The following is a 14,611-nucleotide window of genomic DNA, read 5'->3' on the forward strand; positions in this document are numbered from 1 at the left end:
AACATGAAAGTTTCATGTCAGTACTAATTTAAATAGTTATACTTATAAAGTTGTCCTGTTTTTCCACTAAAAATTAGCTTGATCTTTCGCCCTCCACCGCATAGCTATAATGAATTGCAGCAAAATAAACTTTTGCAAGAACTTGAAGCATTAGTTGAAATTTTTTTTTTTTACCTGAACTGGTGTGGACGAGTGCAAAGTTGGGCAGACCAGTGCACAGTACTATTGGAGACATGTTCTAGTAAAAAGAATGAATACAGTTGAACCCCTTTATAAGAGACACGTACCGGGGAGCAGTTTCTGTCTCTTATACGAGATGTCTCTTATAAGCAGGGTACCATGTTTTCACTTACTAATAAGACCCTAGTTCAATGTGGGCACCCTATGACTAAAACAAGCTCAAAAGAATGCTACAGCATGTTTCAAAAGATTCATTCTAATTTATGTTTGGCCCCCAGAATTTATGAAACAGTTCTGAATCTTTGTTTGCTTCATGACTGTATTTACACTGTATATTTTACAACCGATTCTGCAAGCTTTTTTTTCTTTCCTCGTTTGTGGAAGATGAATCGTACATGTTGAGTTCACAAGCCTGATGAATAGGCGGAGCGCACAGCTTCTTCCGCTGTGTGCTCAGGCTATTCATTATGCTTGCAGGACTCAACATCTGCGATGCTTTTTGATTGGGAGCTATGCCAGTGGGAGAACCCGCATGTGCGATCGCGCTCCATCCAATGGATGGCAGTAAGCTTCACCCACTTCTGTAAGTTGCATTTCCATTGGCAGGGCTTCTCATCGTCATTTCATAGCTGACTGAACCACTGTGTGTTTGCTGAAGTTATAATAAATAGCGACTGCAGGCGTCTGTCGTCCACCTGTGCTTCCAGGATGGAAGCAACTGCAATTAGTGACTGGTGGCACTGCGTCTGAAGTTAAAATGGCTATTACAAGTGAGATTATTGATTAAAGTTCAAGGATGACTTGTCTCTTATAACCAATCTTCTACATCCGATGTCTGTTATAAAAGAGGTCGATTTAATGGGAAAGATAGGGCAGCCAACCATGTGGGTCAATAGTGTCTCTTATACCCATTTGTCTCTTACATCAGTGTCTCTTATAACGAGGTTCAGCTGTATACGCTGCACTGCTGGAATCAGTGCATCCAATGGAATTAACAAAAATAGTGCAGCTGTGCAACATACATGACTGCGATGACAAATGTGCTGTAAACACCTTTATTTGGATGACTCTTGCTTTGCCGCAGTGTGCCGATTGTGCTACTGTTTATCAACTGCTGACAAACTTAATTGACTCCAGGTAGTTTGCATCACACTCAGCGAGTTGCCACGGTGAGAGAAAATATAGTGCATTACAATTTCAGTGGAATGCACACAGTAGCCCAAAGAAATGACAAGAACATCACCTCGTACACCATGTGGCACCATTAGCCGACTACGGCTTTATTAAGCACTTGGAAGGCCAGAGATTCATGGTGCCAGCTGTAGGAAAATCCAGAGCTAGAGGAAGGTAGTCTGGAGGGCCACACCAGTGCTTTACACTAGCACTCAAAGAGACCAGTGCCCACCTCTGGAAGTCGTTGTCGTCGATGGGCCGCACGTTCTCCGGCAGTGGCTTGTCCGGGTCGTCTTGCAGGATCTGGTCGCACTGAAACTCCTGCATGCGCTGGAACAACTGGTGCAGGTTCTTCTTGCGCTGCTGCAGCTGGCACCACTGCAGGTCGGGGGGGCACAACACGAGGCAGGGTAATCCACCATCCCCACCTTAATAGACTCCACCACCAGCCCATTTATGTCTACTGCAGAACGAAGACACGTCCCACATACGTCCAACAGCTCCTGTCCTGTGCTATCAAATTCTACTTTGCGCCCCCTAGAATTTCTCACATCATCCCTCCAGCAAGTTTTGTTCCTCCCTACTTCGACACCCATCTCTCCGTAGCCACTCCATTGTCTTGATGGTTGGGCCACTGGTTGTCAGTTCCCTGCCCTACTTGCCTGGCGTAATTCCACATCTTTCTTTTAACTTGAGTTGGGATGCCTTCCACCCGTGTTTTGTCATTAATTTAAGGCCATCCCTAAGAAGTGTTACTGCTATCATTTTCCTTTCCATGGCTCATTGGTCTGACCTAGGCCCCCCTTTGAGATGTTTAAGTCCAGGTTTCTGCCCCACGAGTCGTCCCTGGAAAGGCAGATTTGTTGAATAGCCCCTTTTTTTTCACGCATCGTCCACAGCCCTCACTGGTGAATGAACAAGAGCATGCATTACGGCAAGCCGAGCTGACAACACCGGATTGAAGATAAAGGGCCCCCATACCTTTTCATCCCACTTGTAGACAGTCCAGAGGTCATTGATGTTGAGGTCCGGCTCGACGTATTCTTTCCGGTAGAAGGCAATAAAGGGGACCTGCAGTCATAAGGAAACTTGCTCTATAAACCATGCCTGCAGGTGCCAGCACGAGGGAGGAATCTCAGCAGTATTAAATTCTGCTTAAAGGCCACCTGGGGCCTTCTTGAGTACAAATACACACAGCAGCATTTTAGCACATGCTGCCTGGCAACTGTGCAGCTCTCAAGGACTTGTAAGAAGGAGGAGCACACTCAAGTATATACAGCTGCTCTATACACTTGAATGCGTCCCCCCACCTCTCCTTCCCCTTTAAAAAAAAAATAAGGAGCGCAGTTCTCCTAATTCTCCTCAAAATCCAGGTTAGTGAAAAGGCGGGGCTATTTGATATAGTCTCAGACTCACTGGGGATAGTCTGTGGCTAGCCCACAAATTCTCCATGCGTAGGAAATTATATCAAAAACACATGCCAGATTGCTTCTAGGGGAGTCCGCAATGAGGCCGGCATTAAAGATCAGAGCGCCAGTATTTTTTTTTTCAAATAGCAGAAATACAGTTTTGCCTGTCACCCAAGACAAATTCTATTCATCTTTGCAAGACCAGTACACTGTCAAGACCCAAGTCGTGAAAAGATGTGCAGTCCTTGCCCTTGCTGGCCATTGTAAGATTTGACCTTTTGTTGGGACTCGGGAAAGTCCTCCAGTTCCTTCAACAACAGAAAACGGAGAGAAATTACAATGAGTAATGGTAGACTCCTCCAGCTCCTCCTTATCAATTTCTTCATTCACCTTCCTCACCAAAGATCACGCATTGGCCCACTGCCATCTCCAGTGCAATCACTGAGCATAGCAAAGGTGGCCCCCCACAAGGCCCTCACACTTTCTGACCAAACAAGGCATCTGCTTCGAAGGCACATTTCCCACCGCAGCATACTGCAGCAGTTATGAAACAGAGGCAGAGCACACCTCAAAGAGCTGGTTCCGCATGAACTTCAGTGCCTCGGCAATCTTTGCAACGGCCGTGACGCTCTTGCGACCTGCCGGCGGCTGGTGTCGGCTCGCACGGTCGCTGGCCGAGACGGATGACCCCTTGGCCCCGGCCCCTTCTTCCTGGGCCGCCTGCACCGAGATGGTCGGGTTGCCGAAGGCGTGCTTGTAGATCCACTCGGCCTCCCGCGCGATCTCCTCCTCGGGCGCCGATGTCACCGGCACGGACCGCAGCTGGAACCGCTCGGGCACGTCCGTCGTGCGGATCTCGTTGTCCCGGTCCGTGAAGTGGCCCCGCTCCAACTCCACGGGCTCGTACACCTCGAAGATGCTCTTCTTGGTCTGGCGCTTCTTGGTCTTCTTGGGGCGCGGCCGGGCCTCCCCTTCCTCCTCTTCGTCCTCATACTGCATAGGGCACAAGGTCAGAGCCCTGTCACTGATGCCCCTCCCCCAAAATGTGTGCATCCTACCTGCACCACTCAGCTCCTCCGTACTCCCATATCGCTTACGGAAACTGAACCGATTTCCACCCCCTTTTTCTCAATTCGCTGCCACTACGAAATGCAGCTTATCTATGGGGCCTCGGGGTCTGCAGTGTCCCCCTCACCGCCACTATGTTTACACAAGGTACCCCATGCAGAAAGCCAAAATGAACTAGCAACAAACATTGTGTCTCGCCCAAAATGAACAATGTCAGGGCAAGCCCACTTCTCCACCCAGCCCCTTCCCCGTGTTTTCTTGCACCACCAGCCGTCCGATTCCAATACGACAGAAGTCAGTCCTTGACGCCTTGACAAACAATTGACAGCTTACCCTAGCGTTTCCTCCACAGCAACCATCCAGAATTCACCATGCACCGTGCACAAACCTGACCACTGCCCCCCTTCACACCACTAATCACAGGGAGTAAACAACAAAAATCGCCACAAAAGAATAGCAACTCACATCTTCCTCCTCCATGTCCTCATCATAGTCATCCTGGTACTTGGAGAACTCGTCGAAGTCAAAGTCCACCCCGAAGATGTCCTGGGCCTCCTGCAATGCACTGAAATGGCGTTCACGCATCGGTCACATGTGGTTCGCTTTCGAGCAGCTGCGGAATCTGGAAAAGACTTGCTCACTGCAATTCCCAAGACTGCCACTTACTGGTCTGTGTACTTGATGTGCCTCTTCTTCTTGCCCTTGGTGATGGGCTGACCATCGTCGTCAACGATGAAATCATCCGGGTCTGGTGGGGAGAGGCACAGAAGTAGGCTTCAGCACGCAATTTCCCACTGAAGCTGATTACATTTGCAGCATAGCCGTTGAGCAAGCACATCCAGCAGTAGTGCACAAAGAGTCACCAAAATATTTCCACACTGGCAAGTACAGCAGGCACACAAATAAGCAAAGTGAGACCATCCTATTATGTAAATGCGGGACCATCATAAATGTAAATGCCGCACCATCTGGCAGATGCCTACTGCAAACCGTGCCTGTGGTTCCAAAGGTGTCGGTAGAACTGTTTACAGGAAAAACTAAACTTCTTGTGCCAGCTGTACTGTCATACAAACTCTAGCTCATGTCACTGACACAGAAAACAAATAAGAAATGTGCGCTTTTAGATGAAAACTGCTTCCGTGAATGTGGACATTCTTGCATGGCGTTGCAGACGTTTACGTTGCAAACAAAACTGCCGATTCCTTTCGAATGCTCCCTGAGAATATGTGCTTATTTAAAGGGGACACATGCACAGGCAGAAAAGCAAGTGACTGTGCATTTGTGCGCAAGCATCAACACAGGTCATAAACAGTCTATGTCAATGGTAAATCCCAGGAACCGCACCACTTCGGCAATTATATGACAGCACGCTATGGGGATAATGCCAAAGCCTGGATGAAACAGCACAAATAGCCACTTAGATTTGGGCGCAACATAAAAAGTGCTTGATAATCGCGTAGCAAATCCCATTAAACCTGCCCTCTCCGATGCAACCGTGCTATTTCTGCCAGCTAACGACACGTTAGGAAATGCAACCATTAGACAAAGGCGGCGTGGATGGAGGTTACTGCACAGTGCAGAAAATGCTTTAGCAAGGTTGCATCCGTGGGTGGGAACAAGAGGCTGGAGCCAAGGTACTCCACAACAACGGTGACTCAGTGGCAGATTTGGGGCCACGCTTCAATGAAGTACAGTGCAGTGCTGCTGACAACGCTTAGGACAACTTTTAATTATTAATTTTTGTGCTGCTTCCTTCCCTATTTCTTGGGCATCCACTTATAATGAACAGCCGGATATAAACCAGCTGTGACATTTAGTTGGCCCCTTATAAACAGAAATCATTACCATCACCATCCCACTGCAGGACGAAGGCCTCTCCCATTGACCTCCAACCACCCCTGTCCTGCGCTGCTTGAGACCATTCTTTACCCCCGAATTTCCCTATTTCGTCCCCACAACAGGAATAGTACAGAACAAACAAATATGCAAGCATCAAAGGTGAGGAAACAAAAAAGGGCTGGCATACCAGACTCAAGGTCAGAGCCGGAAACCTCTCTCTCCCCCTCCTCTCCTTCCCCTCTTTCTTCATCTTGTTCTTGAACTGCTTCCTGAAAGTGGAAAGAGAGCCAATGAACACATGATGTCAACTTTTACACACTTCCATTTAGTGCTTGCGCCTTATTGCATTGTTGTAAAATTACACACAACCGCAAACCATATTTACTCGCATCATAAAAGCACTTTTCTACCTTTGAAAATCAACATGTATTCTGAGTGCATTCTATATGCAAAGTAAGCTTTCCGCATTTTTATTCTGCTGCAATTAAAATTTTGCATCTCTTTGCACATGGCGGGAGAAGCCTTCCTAACCTATTCTGTGAATTTCCCACCACTGCACGACATCCTAGTGCATTATTGATAATAGGGGTGCGAGGGCTAAAAAATTTCGAAATTTCATGGCGCATGTAGGGGGAATGTTTTTTCATGTGTGCAAGTAAATAAAGTGCATGACATGTATGTATTCCTTTTTCCTAGACGTCGGCAATCCACTGCAGCCTAGTTTGCCACTTACCGCGTCCGATCCCTCAAACAGCTCATTGGCAATGGCATCACGATTGGTGCTGTCTTTACTTTCCTCGTTGTCACTTTCTTCGTCCTCTATCCTCCGCACACGTTTGAACTTCTTTTTCTGGAAGCAAAAATGCACAACAAAGATGGCTGAAACGAGTCAGGGTGTGCAACTCATATGCGCTAGGGGTGAGAAGAAAACAGGAGTGGGGATATGGGAAGCCGTTTTTACAGTGTGTAAAATATACCTAAGGCAATGTTTAAAATGAACCCATGCTTCAGCTGTGCATGCATGTGTAGTGCATTTGGCACATTTGCCTTTTTGGCAAATGTGCGGCATTTTGATTACTAATAACGTCTTTCGTCATTTGATCCATCGTTGATCTGAAAAATTTGTTTGGTTTTTTTTTTCAAATATTTGACTAGGACAGAATAAGCAAAGCACACATTGATCATTCACGGCCGGCAGAGAAGTAAACAAGCGACTCCAAATCTTTCTTCCGCAGTATCATTTTTTGTTTTTGTTCCAACATAAATGATTTCCATTTTGCACGCTGATTTTAATATGCATAACAAACGCGAGAGAAGCATAGTAAGATTATCGTTATAATGCCAGAAACCTATTAAATCACATTTTACTCACTAAGAAAAAGAGTGAACTCTGAACTACATGAGACTGTGTGCTGTTTTGAATGATGCCCCATCCACACGCTCGCTGTCACTTTCAGGATCCTATATGAAACTACCTCAGCTGATGTCTCAGTGCTCTTCAACAGGACAGCTGTCGAATAATGTCTTGTTGACAGTGGGCCGCCAGATCAGGAAGGGAATTTTATGGCAGAACTAAACACAGCTGTCACTATAGAAAAACTCCCGTGTAAAACATGAAACAGTGTTTACGCAACACCCTGGAGAGTGGAACAATGTGAAAAAATTCTGAAACAATGCCTTCAACAAAACAAGACTGAAAAGAACTGTGTGGCATTGATGACTAATTTGTATTTGACTTGAAAATTTCTTCAGCATTTGCAGAAATCCGCTAAGTATACCGTCACCCTTTGTCACCAGAGTGTAAGAACATGTGTGCTCACTCTTTCCGCAGCATCACTGCTGTGCCCGCACATTTGCGACTTTTCGTTTGGATATCTGTGCTTCAGCGTCTTGTTTGCTTAGGTTTATTTCTGCTTTCTCGGGGATGGTGGCCCATGCTGGGCCTACTGCTCTAATGACCAACAGCTCTTCCCCTCTGAACAATAACCAAGCTCAGAACAGGTGATGACGTCTTGTCGTTTGAGAATGACAGGAATGGAAGCATGCGTGATTCAGAGCCTGGGAAGGCGTCATTATCGAAGAGCACACAGTCATATGAAACCAAGCAGAACAGTTCTGATGCACAAGTGTGAAAACAGCCCCAAGGGGGCACAGAAACCGTATTCCTCACCTTTTCCTTTTTTAAAGCTGCGTCTAGCCTTCCGTCCAGGCGGAATGATAAAGGCTAATGTGTCTAGTAGACAGAACGGCAGCTGTCACTAAAATTCCGTCCAGAGGAAACACCAACCCCACGCTCACTTAAGAACTCGCGTTTAAGCAGTTTGTCTTGATTTTTACCCAGCCGGCCAAACCGCCTCCACTCACTGACTAGCCAGGGTCACTGTTAAGTAAGTATAGTTACTATTAGCAATTAGGGATGACCAGAAATAACTACAGTTGTGTCCAAACAGAACTCCAAGCCACTATCTCACGCTCACCTCACAACTTGCGGCGAGATCAGTCCATCCCGATTTTTACCCAACCGGCCAAACCACTTCCTCTCACCGACCATTCATAGCCACTGTTAATTATGAACTACTAATTAATAATTACAGATCACCGAACATACTGCTAGCAACGGCTTCAGTTAGTGCGACATGGCTTTAGTTAGCGGATGCAGTACAGCCGCTTGGGTAAAAATTGTCTGGTTGCTCCCACTATGTGAAATATAGCTATCACAAAACGCTAGACACACAAAAAAAAGGAGATTTGCACCCAGTACCATAACGTCCGTAAGCAGACATATAACCAGCAGTATTTGGCAGTTTTTGTTTCGTCTGTACAAAACTTTGGTGACAACTACCTTCGACACGGCCCTTTTCTAAACCTGCCTTCTTTAGGAAATTATTCAACAAAACATCATGCTTGTTTCTTGCCATCACCAAGGGGAGCCAAGAAAGAGACTGATGTCGGCAGCACATCCTCCCACAAGAAAAGTTTACGCCGAAACGAGTAAATTAAATACCTGCTGTTGTCAGCCTGCGTCAAAGACACGATTAATTTGGTGCCCACGTCTACCTAGCGTTAGCAAACAGGGCCCTTGCACGCCTGCCAAAGCTGCATAAGACTTACAAAGTGAATGCATATGTATAAAATTCCATGACAGCGACACAGAAGAAAGCAAAAAAAAAAGAGGGGGGGGGGGCTCACATGGTGGAAAAGAAATTATGAAAAAAAAAAAAAAAACATTAGCAATAACCGTCCAGTGCTAAACCTCGCAGAAAGCAATGCTTTTTCCACCACTCAGCTAGTAACAGCTCATAATCAATACCACAGGCAAACTTGCGAGCACTAGGAAATATGTCAGGCTGTTATCACAGCGGCCACAGAGTTGTATGACTATACGAAGTGGAACATGACATAGAACAATAATTTTTTTTAAATCTAACTAACAATAAATAAGTGGAGGAGACCCAACATAAAAATTTAACACCAGGTAAAACAATAAAATCCGACCCGTGACACCACAGATGCTTACCCTCTGAACCTTGACTCCCAAATTCTCCTCTATGAGGTCATAATCTTCATCTTCCAAGTTGTCGTCAAAGTCATCTACAGCAGGGCAAAGACAGCAATCAAAGCACGGTCTCGCAAGAACCACAAGCAATGCAATTTCAGCCTCTGTTGCAATGAGCGAAAGACAAACCGTGATGCCGCCGTTTCTTTTTGCCCCCTACATCTTCGTCCGAGTCCTCCTCCACCTCTTCCTCTTCATCGTTGATCAGGTCCTTCATCTCCTCCCTCAGCCTCTCGTCATCTGCAAGCAAGGAGTCCAAGGCTTACTCTTGATGAAGTGAGAGACCACTCTTCCTGAAGCCGAAGAACTATCTAGAAACTACCCTACTCCATGCATTAGTACTTATGTCTTTTCGTGTTGTAATAAAAATTGCTTATTATCATATAATTCCGATCCCGACATAAATTGTGGACAAAGTTATTCCTTTACCCGCATTTCTAAATCTGAGGGAACAGTTTCAAAAGCCGCAATAAACAGGTAGTCCCCTTATTATCACCACAGCATCAATTATGTTACCCACTTCAACGTGAAAAGCAGTGATGCAACAGGCAATGTTTCCTTCTGTTCCGAAATGCTGCATTACACACTCTACCACACAATATCTTTGGGCTTAGACAATACTGACAGAAATGCAAGTTGCCGTCTTTCAATTTGCAAGCCTGAACACACAACGCGAGAATGCTGGATGCTGACATTCATGGCACGTGTACTAGACAAAGTGAGAAACAAAGCCCGTGCAAACCCTGTCTCTGGCGAAAGAATCACAACCATGTGCTCATAATTTTAAAAAAGGAGGGAAGCGGAGAAAGGAGGAGCAAACATGCGGTAACAAGACCAGAGACTGGAGTGATAATCCCAGGTCTCCTCACTCGCGCAAACGAAGGAGAAAAGCTGCATTTCATACCTCCTGTTTATCCCGTGAAAGCAGCAAAAACATGAACACACACCATTCCGTTCAGTAACAAGCACAGCCAAGAACAGGCGCTGCATGTTAACGCGTTATCCAATACTACACACAATGCCGTTAATGTGTTTCATTTATGTCCTCTCACTGACACGACCGAGTACAATGGAAACGCTTCAATGATCTTAATGATCCCTGCTATGTTCAAGCTCGGTTAACTCTTATTACACGCTTGCTCTCTGAGGCTGCAGATTAAAGGACGGCTACACAGCAGCGGCATCACCATCGCATCAATGCACTTAAAATTTATAATTCGTTGCAAATAGCACTCACTTCCCCTTTGGCTTCGCTAAATCCGACACCAGTATTGACAGAGACATTTCCAGCCCTCTGTCCTTCCTGGCCTATTACGACCAACATTCTGTCTCTCCTTACCAATTTCTACAACTAACACTCCTCTCCTCCCCTTATGTCTCTCCCCACCATTGTTTCATACCTCGTTGGCTGCTTTTGCATAACAATATGACATAAAATACTTCTCACTTTTTATTCATACCTAACAAATGTCTATTCGTTTCCTGTTACAACCTCTCGATCTCCAGCGATGCCCTCCCCTTGGTGTGATTGTACAAGACTTCCTAGTAATAGACACCTCTGCAAGTAGCCAACTAGGCTGGCAAACACATTTTAACCAACAAAACAGGCAGCTGAAAAAGGGCGCACCAAAACAAGCTAGAACAAGGCACAGTAATCGTCTGTCGAAAGCCTACTCCAGTCTCCTTTCCCTGTGTTGTCCATAATCTGTTTGCTTCAACGATAAGAGCGCACCAACTGATATAGTTTACCACTAACATCAAGTTGCCTTCTACATCAGGCTTTGTTCAGTCTTGAAAACATTTTCACAGTAGGCAGGGTCCACGCTTCCAATTGTGTTCATGTTTCTTCACTTCCACTGACAAGAGAGCTTAGCAGAATGGCATGCCCCTTGGACAACGTTTCGTAGAGGAGCCTCTGCCTCAGACATCAAACATCACCCCTTTTGTTTCCCATCATGCAGTGTCGCGATAACGTGGGCCCTATTCTCTGCCCCACAGAGCGAACCCACCATCTTCCTCCTCTTCCTCCTCCTCATCGTCGTCGATGAGCTGCCGCTTCCCAGTCACCTCCTCATCCTCCGACTCCTCAGCCTCACTCTCCAGGAAGTCCGCCATGGCCCGAGGATGAGGAGGCAGTGACCTGCAAGCAGTGTAGGAAAGCAAGGCACAGTCTTACAAGGGTGCCTCTAACAATGCACCGCACCAAAAATAGATGTATATATTATTTGCCCCTCCCCTTTGATAAATGAAGTTCCTCGATCAGTGGATCAGCTGAAGAGTCACAGTTACTAAAATCACAAATCAGACATCAAATATCAAATGCCAAAAAAAAGGAAAACCCTTGCTGACATGCTTTATTTATCTTCACAGTAGCATTATTCTCACAACTAAGCTCTACTTGATCAACAGCCCTTTTAGAACTGTTAAAGAATTCAAAGGCAACGAGTGCATCTGGTCAAAGCCAAAGATAACCAGTAGGAAGATTACCGGATTTTCCAGAATACATGCCTAAATGTTGAAATTGTATGCTGTACAGACAACCTACAGGTATGGTCTACCCATGGTTTCGTTTCAAGTACTGCTCATCATTTTCTTCCCCGCAGACATTTCAGTACAGTGCTTCCTTCAGAGTCGAGGGGGTGATGCGTTGCAGCCATGCAAACTGGCACATGTTATCATATATAATATCTCCCATTCTGTGTCCAGAAAAAAAGAATTATTCACGCAATTGCAGAAGCCTCACATCTTAGTATTTCTGCAGGAACACCAGTGTGTTTCACCTGGCACACAAGATAGTGAAGTCATCACAGCCTTTCAAGAATCACAGTCATGATGCCCCCGCTAAGAAATGCTATTGCCACTTCTTTTATTGATTCAGTGATGGCTGGACCTTTTTGCTACGACTCCCGATAATGCTGCCTCTGACTGATTGAGAGTTCGAATACATCTAAAATACCTGAACTTCATTTTTTACATGTTGATTGTGCCCTTACTTAAAGTGTTCTCTTACTAAAGTAGTCTCTGACTACACAACTTTCTTAGGAGGGCAGGGTCAAAATGAGAGCAAAGCACTTTTCGACTGGCATTTTTTAAACAGTGTGTGAAAATTACGTGACGAGCAGGGGTAGAAAACGCTCCTGCTGCAGGCACAGACATGCGACTCACACGGGACAGTCAGCACACCGCAACGCACGCATCTGCTCCCTATAAACTGAAGACTGCACCAAAGTGCAGCTATTGCACTGCATGTTGTTTGGCACTACAACGTTGCCCAAACTTGCATACTGTTCTTTTTGAACACAAGCTCTGCTAGCACACACGTCTATTAATGCTGACAGGAGGGTTATTCCAATGCCTCACTTGGTATGCAAGTGTGCCATTTAAGGCCAGCCTTAGAGGTTCACCAAAAGCTTGTAAACATAGCCGTTTTTGTACTTAGACTTCATTAGGAACACAGTCCTGGCAATCAAAAGCCCCCTCCTCCACCTCAGCCTTAACCCCTGAGCCACCATTGTGGGCCCTTCTATTTCACCTGATGCCTGTCAGTGACCTTCCTCACCAAGCTTGTAAATGCACTGATCGCCAATGGATCACATTGTCCTTTTTCACCCCGTCCATGCAAGAATGCTGAACAGCGGGCTCGAACAAGAACGACTCACATTATCTTTGAAAGCTCCCCATACAAACAATCCTTTCTCCCCTCTTAAAAACCACATTTTGTCTCAGCATCCAAACCTACACATAGCACAGCCCAACAATTCCATGACACATTATGCTTATGCCAGCGTTGCAAGAACCACCTGCTTCCTCAACTTTGCTCCCGTTTTCGGCCTCTCGAAACAAAGTGCACAAAACTTAGGTACGAGGATACCTGTAACACTGATTCCACTGAAAACCTTCCAGAACGATATGTCCTAATGCAACGATGAAATCAGGGTAAAATCAGCACTGAGCTGTCATGTTTTGCACAACTGAGGAACAACATAAATAAGCTGCTATATTTCAGCATGTGGTAGCTGTTTGCATTTTACAACACTACAACCATGCCCATTCAGACCAATGAAAAGAATGTGCTCTCTTACTAACAGTGCTTAGAGCAGTTTTTAATACTTTTGTGAATAAATGTATTTTTTCTCAGCGCAGCGCATTATTATAATGATTTGGTGAGTTTTGCTGTTCAACAGAGCCAGAAATCTGAACCGTTCTAGATACTGTTTAACACTATCCAGGAGGTATCAAACTGCGTCTTCGGCGCAACGCGCGACACACTGCCCGTTTAAAAGCACATCAGCAGACTGTTACATCACAGGCTGGCACGCCAGGTAACGATAACACACACAAACGCTGTTGCTTCAGTTCGTACCTTACTATGCTTCAAGACTTCAGGGAACAAAGCGCAATATGGACTTTTGTTTCTTCCACTAAGACAGGACACAACCTTATGCATTGAATGCAAAAAGGTGGCAAGATGCATTTCGCTTTCACTACAACCGCGACACGGGGCGACACATAACATAACCCAGGACCGAATGAAAAGAAAATTAAATGCGCAGATAAGTTTCTGTGTACGGGTGCCTCGATCAGCGCAAGCTCCGTACACAAAAGAAAACAGGACAATAATATCACGGTTTTTCGAATGTTACATCCTTAATACGGGCATAGTAGGCATTCAGCCTTGGCACAGACCGTTTGTTTTCAGCCAATTCAGCACTAGATCACTCGCACAGCTCGTACCACGGAAAGCCACTTTGAACGTCCCAAGCGTCAGGCCTAGGATGGTGCCGTACTTGTGGCTCGCGCGCCAGCGACAGTGCCACTTGGCTTCAGCGACATCGCGGAACACACTTACCGGAGGTGTGGAAGAGTGACTGTCGGCTTGTAACTTTATTATCCGCAAGTGTATGCAGTGTTTCTTTGCAATTACGAATCGGCACAAGAAACCACGCAAATTACGCAGCCCACCGAAACAAGGTAGAGCGCGCGAGGGCGCTTCGCACGCTGACCAAATGATGATGACACTTTGCTGCATGATCGTTGCCTGATCATTTTTGCAATAGAAAATAAAAGATAGGCATTGGAAACAATTTTTTGGCCAAAAATACAAGAGCGCTTGCGCTTATCGTTTGTGCCTTGTGGTGGCATTCCAAGCAGTTTTATAGTTACTGAATGGTTCCAGTAGACGGCGCACGAGCAGTAAACGCGCTAAAATTGAATTGACTCGAGAAGACCTCCACAAGGTCTCCGTGTTCTGTGACAAGGTGTATCGCGGGACAGTGGCGTAGCCAGGGGGGGGCTGACCGGGCTTCAGCCCCCCCCGAAATTTTTCCGGCCGTCGCCGGTCTGCCTGTATGCCTGGTACGTCGCCTGCGAACAAAGCTGCATATCC

At 45.9% G+C, this 14,611-nt stretch overlaps 1 protein-coding gene across 3 annotated transcripts in view; it reads right to left on the reverse strand.

The window, feature by feature from the left end:
• The window catches only part of Spt6 (transcription elongation factor Spt6), a 43,084-nt gene extending 28,855 nt beyond the window's left edge, over positions 1-14,229 (reverse strand). For 2 of the 3 annotated variants that reach the window (XM_077676117.1, XM_077676115.1), the window contains exons 1-11: positions 14,075-14,229; positions 11,235-11,365; positions 9,355-9,465; positions 9,187-9,260; positions 6,403-6,519; positions 5,857-5,938; positions 4,497-4,578; positions 4,296-4,395; positions 3,330-3,755; positions 2,335-2,424; positions 1,586-1,731 (exon numbers count right to left, since the gene is read on the reverse strand). In XM_077676117.1, coding sequence (XP_077532243.1) covers positions 1,586-1,731; positions 2,335-2,424; positions 3,330-3,755; positions 4,296-4,395; positions 4,497-4,578; positions 5,857-5,938; positions 6,403-6,519; positions 9,187-9,260; positions 9,355-9,465; positions 11,235-11,340 — 1,334 coding nt within the window. In that variant the 5' untranslated portion in view covers positions 11,341-11,365; positions 14,075-14,229. Of the gene's footprint in view, positions 1-1,585; positions 1,732-2,334; positions 2,425-3,329; positions 3,756-4,295; positions 4,396-4,496; positions 4,579-5,856; positions 5,939-6,402; positions 6,520-9,186; positions 9,261-9,354; positions 9,466-11,234; positions 11,366-13,911; positions 13,931-14,074 lie in introns of those variants that run through there. The other variant, XM_077676116.1, reaches the window with a different exon arrangement.
• Between the last annotated feature and the right edge of the window lie 382 nt (positions 14,230-14,611).

Source organism: Haemaphysalis longicornis, unplaced genomic scaffold, assembly GCF_048455015.1.
Source record: "Haemaphysalis longicornis isolate Haplotype H1 unplaced genomic scaffold, Haemaphysalis longicornis Haplotype H1 scaffold_7, whole genome shotgun sequence".
Lineage (NCBI taxonomy): Eukaryota > Metazoa > Arthropoda > Arachnida > Ixodida > Ixodidae > Haemaphysalis > Haemaphysalis longicornis.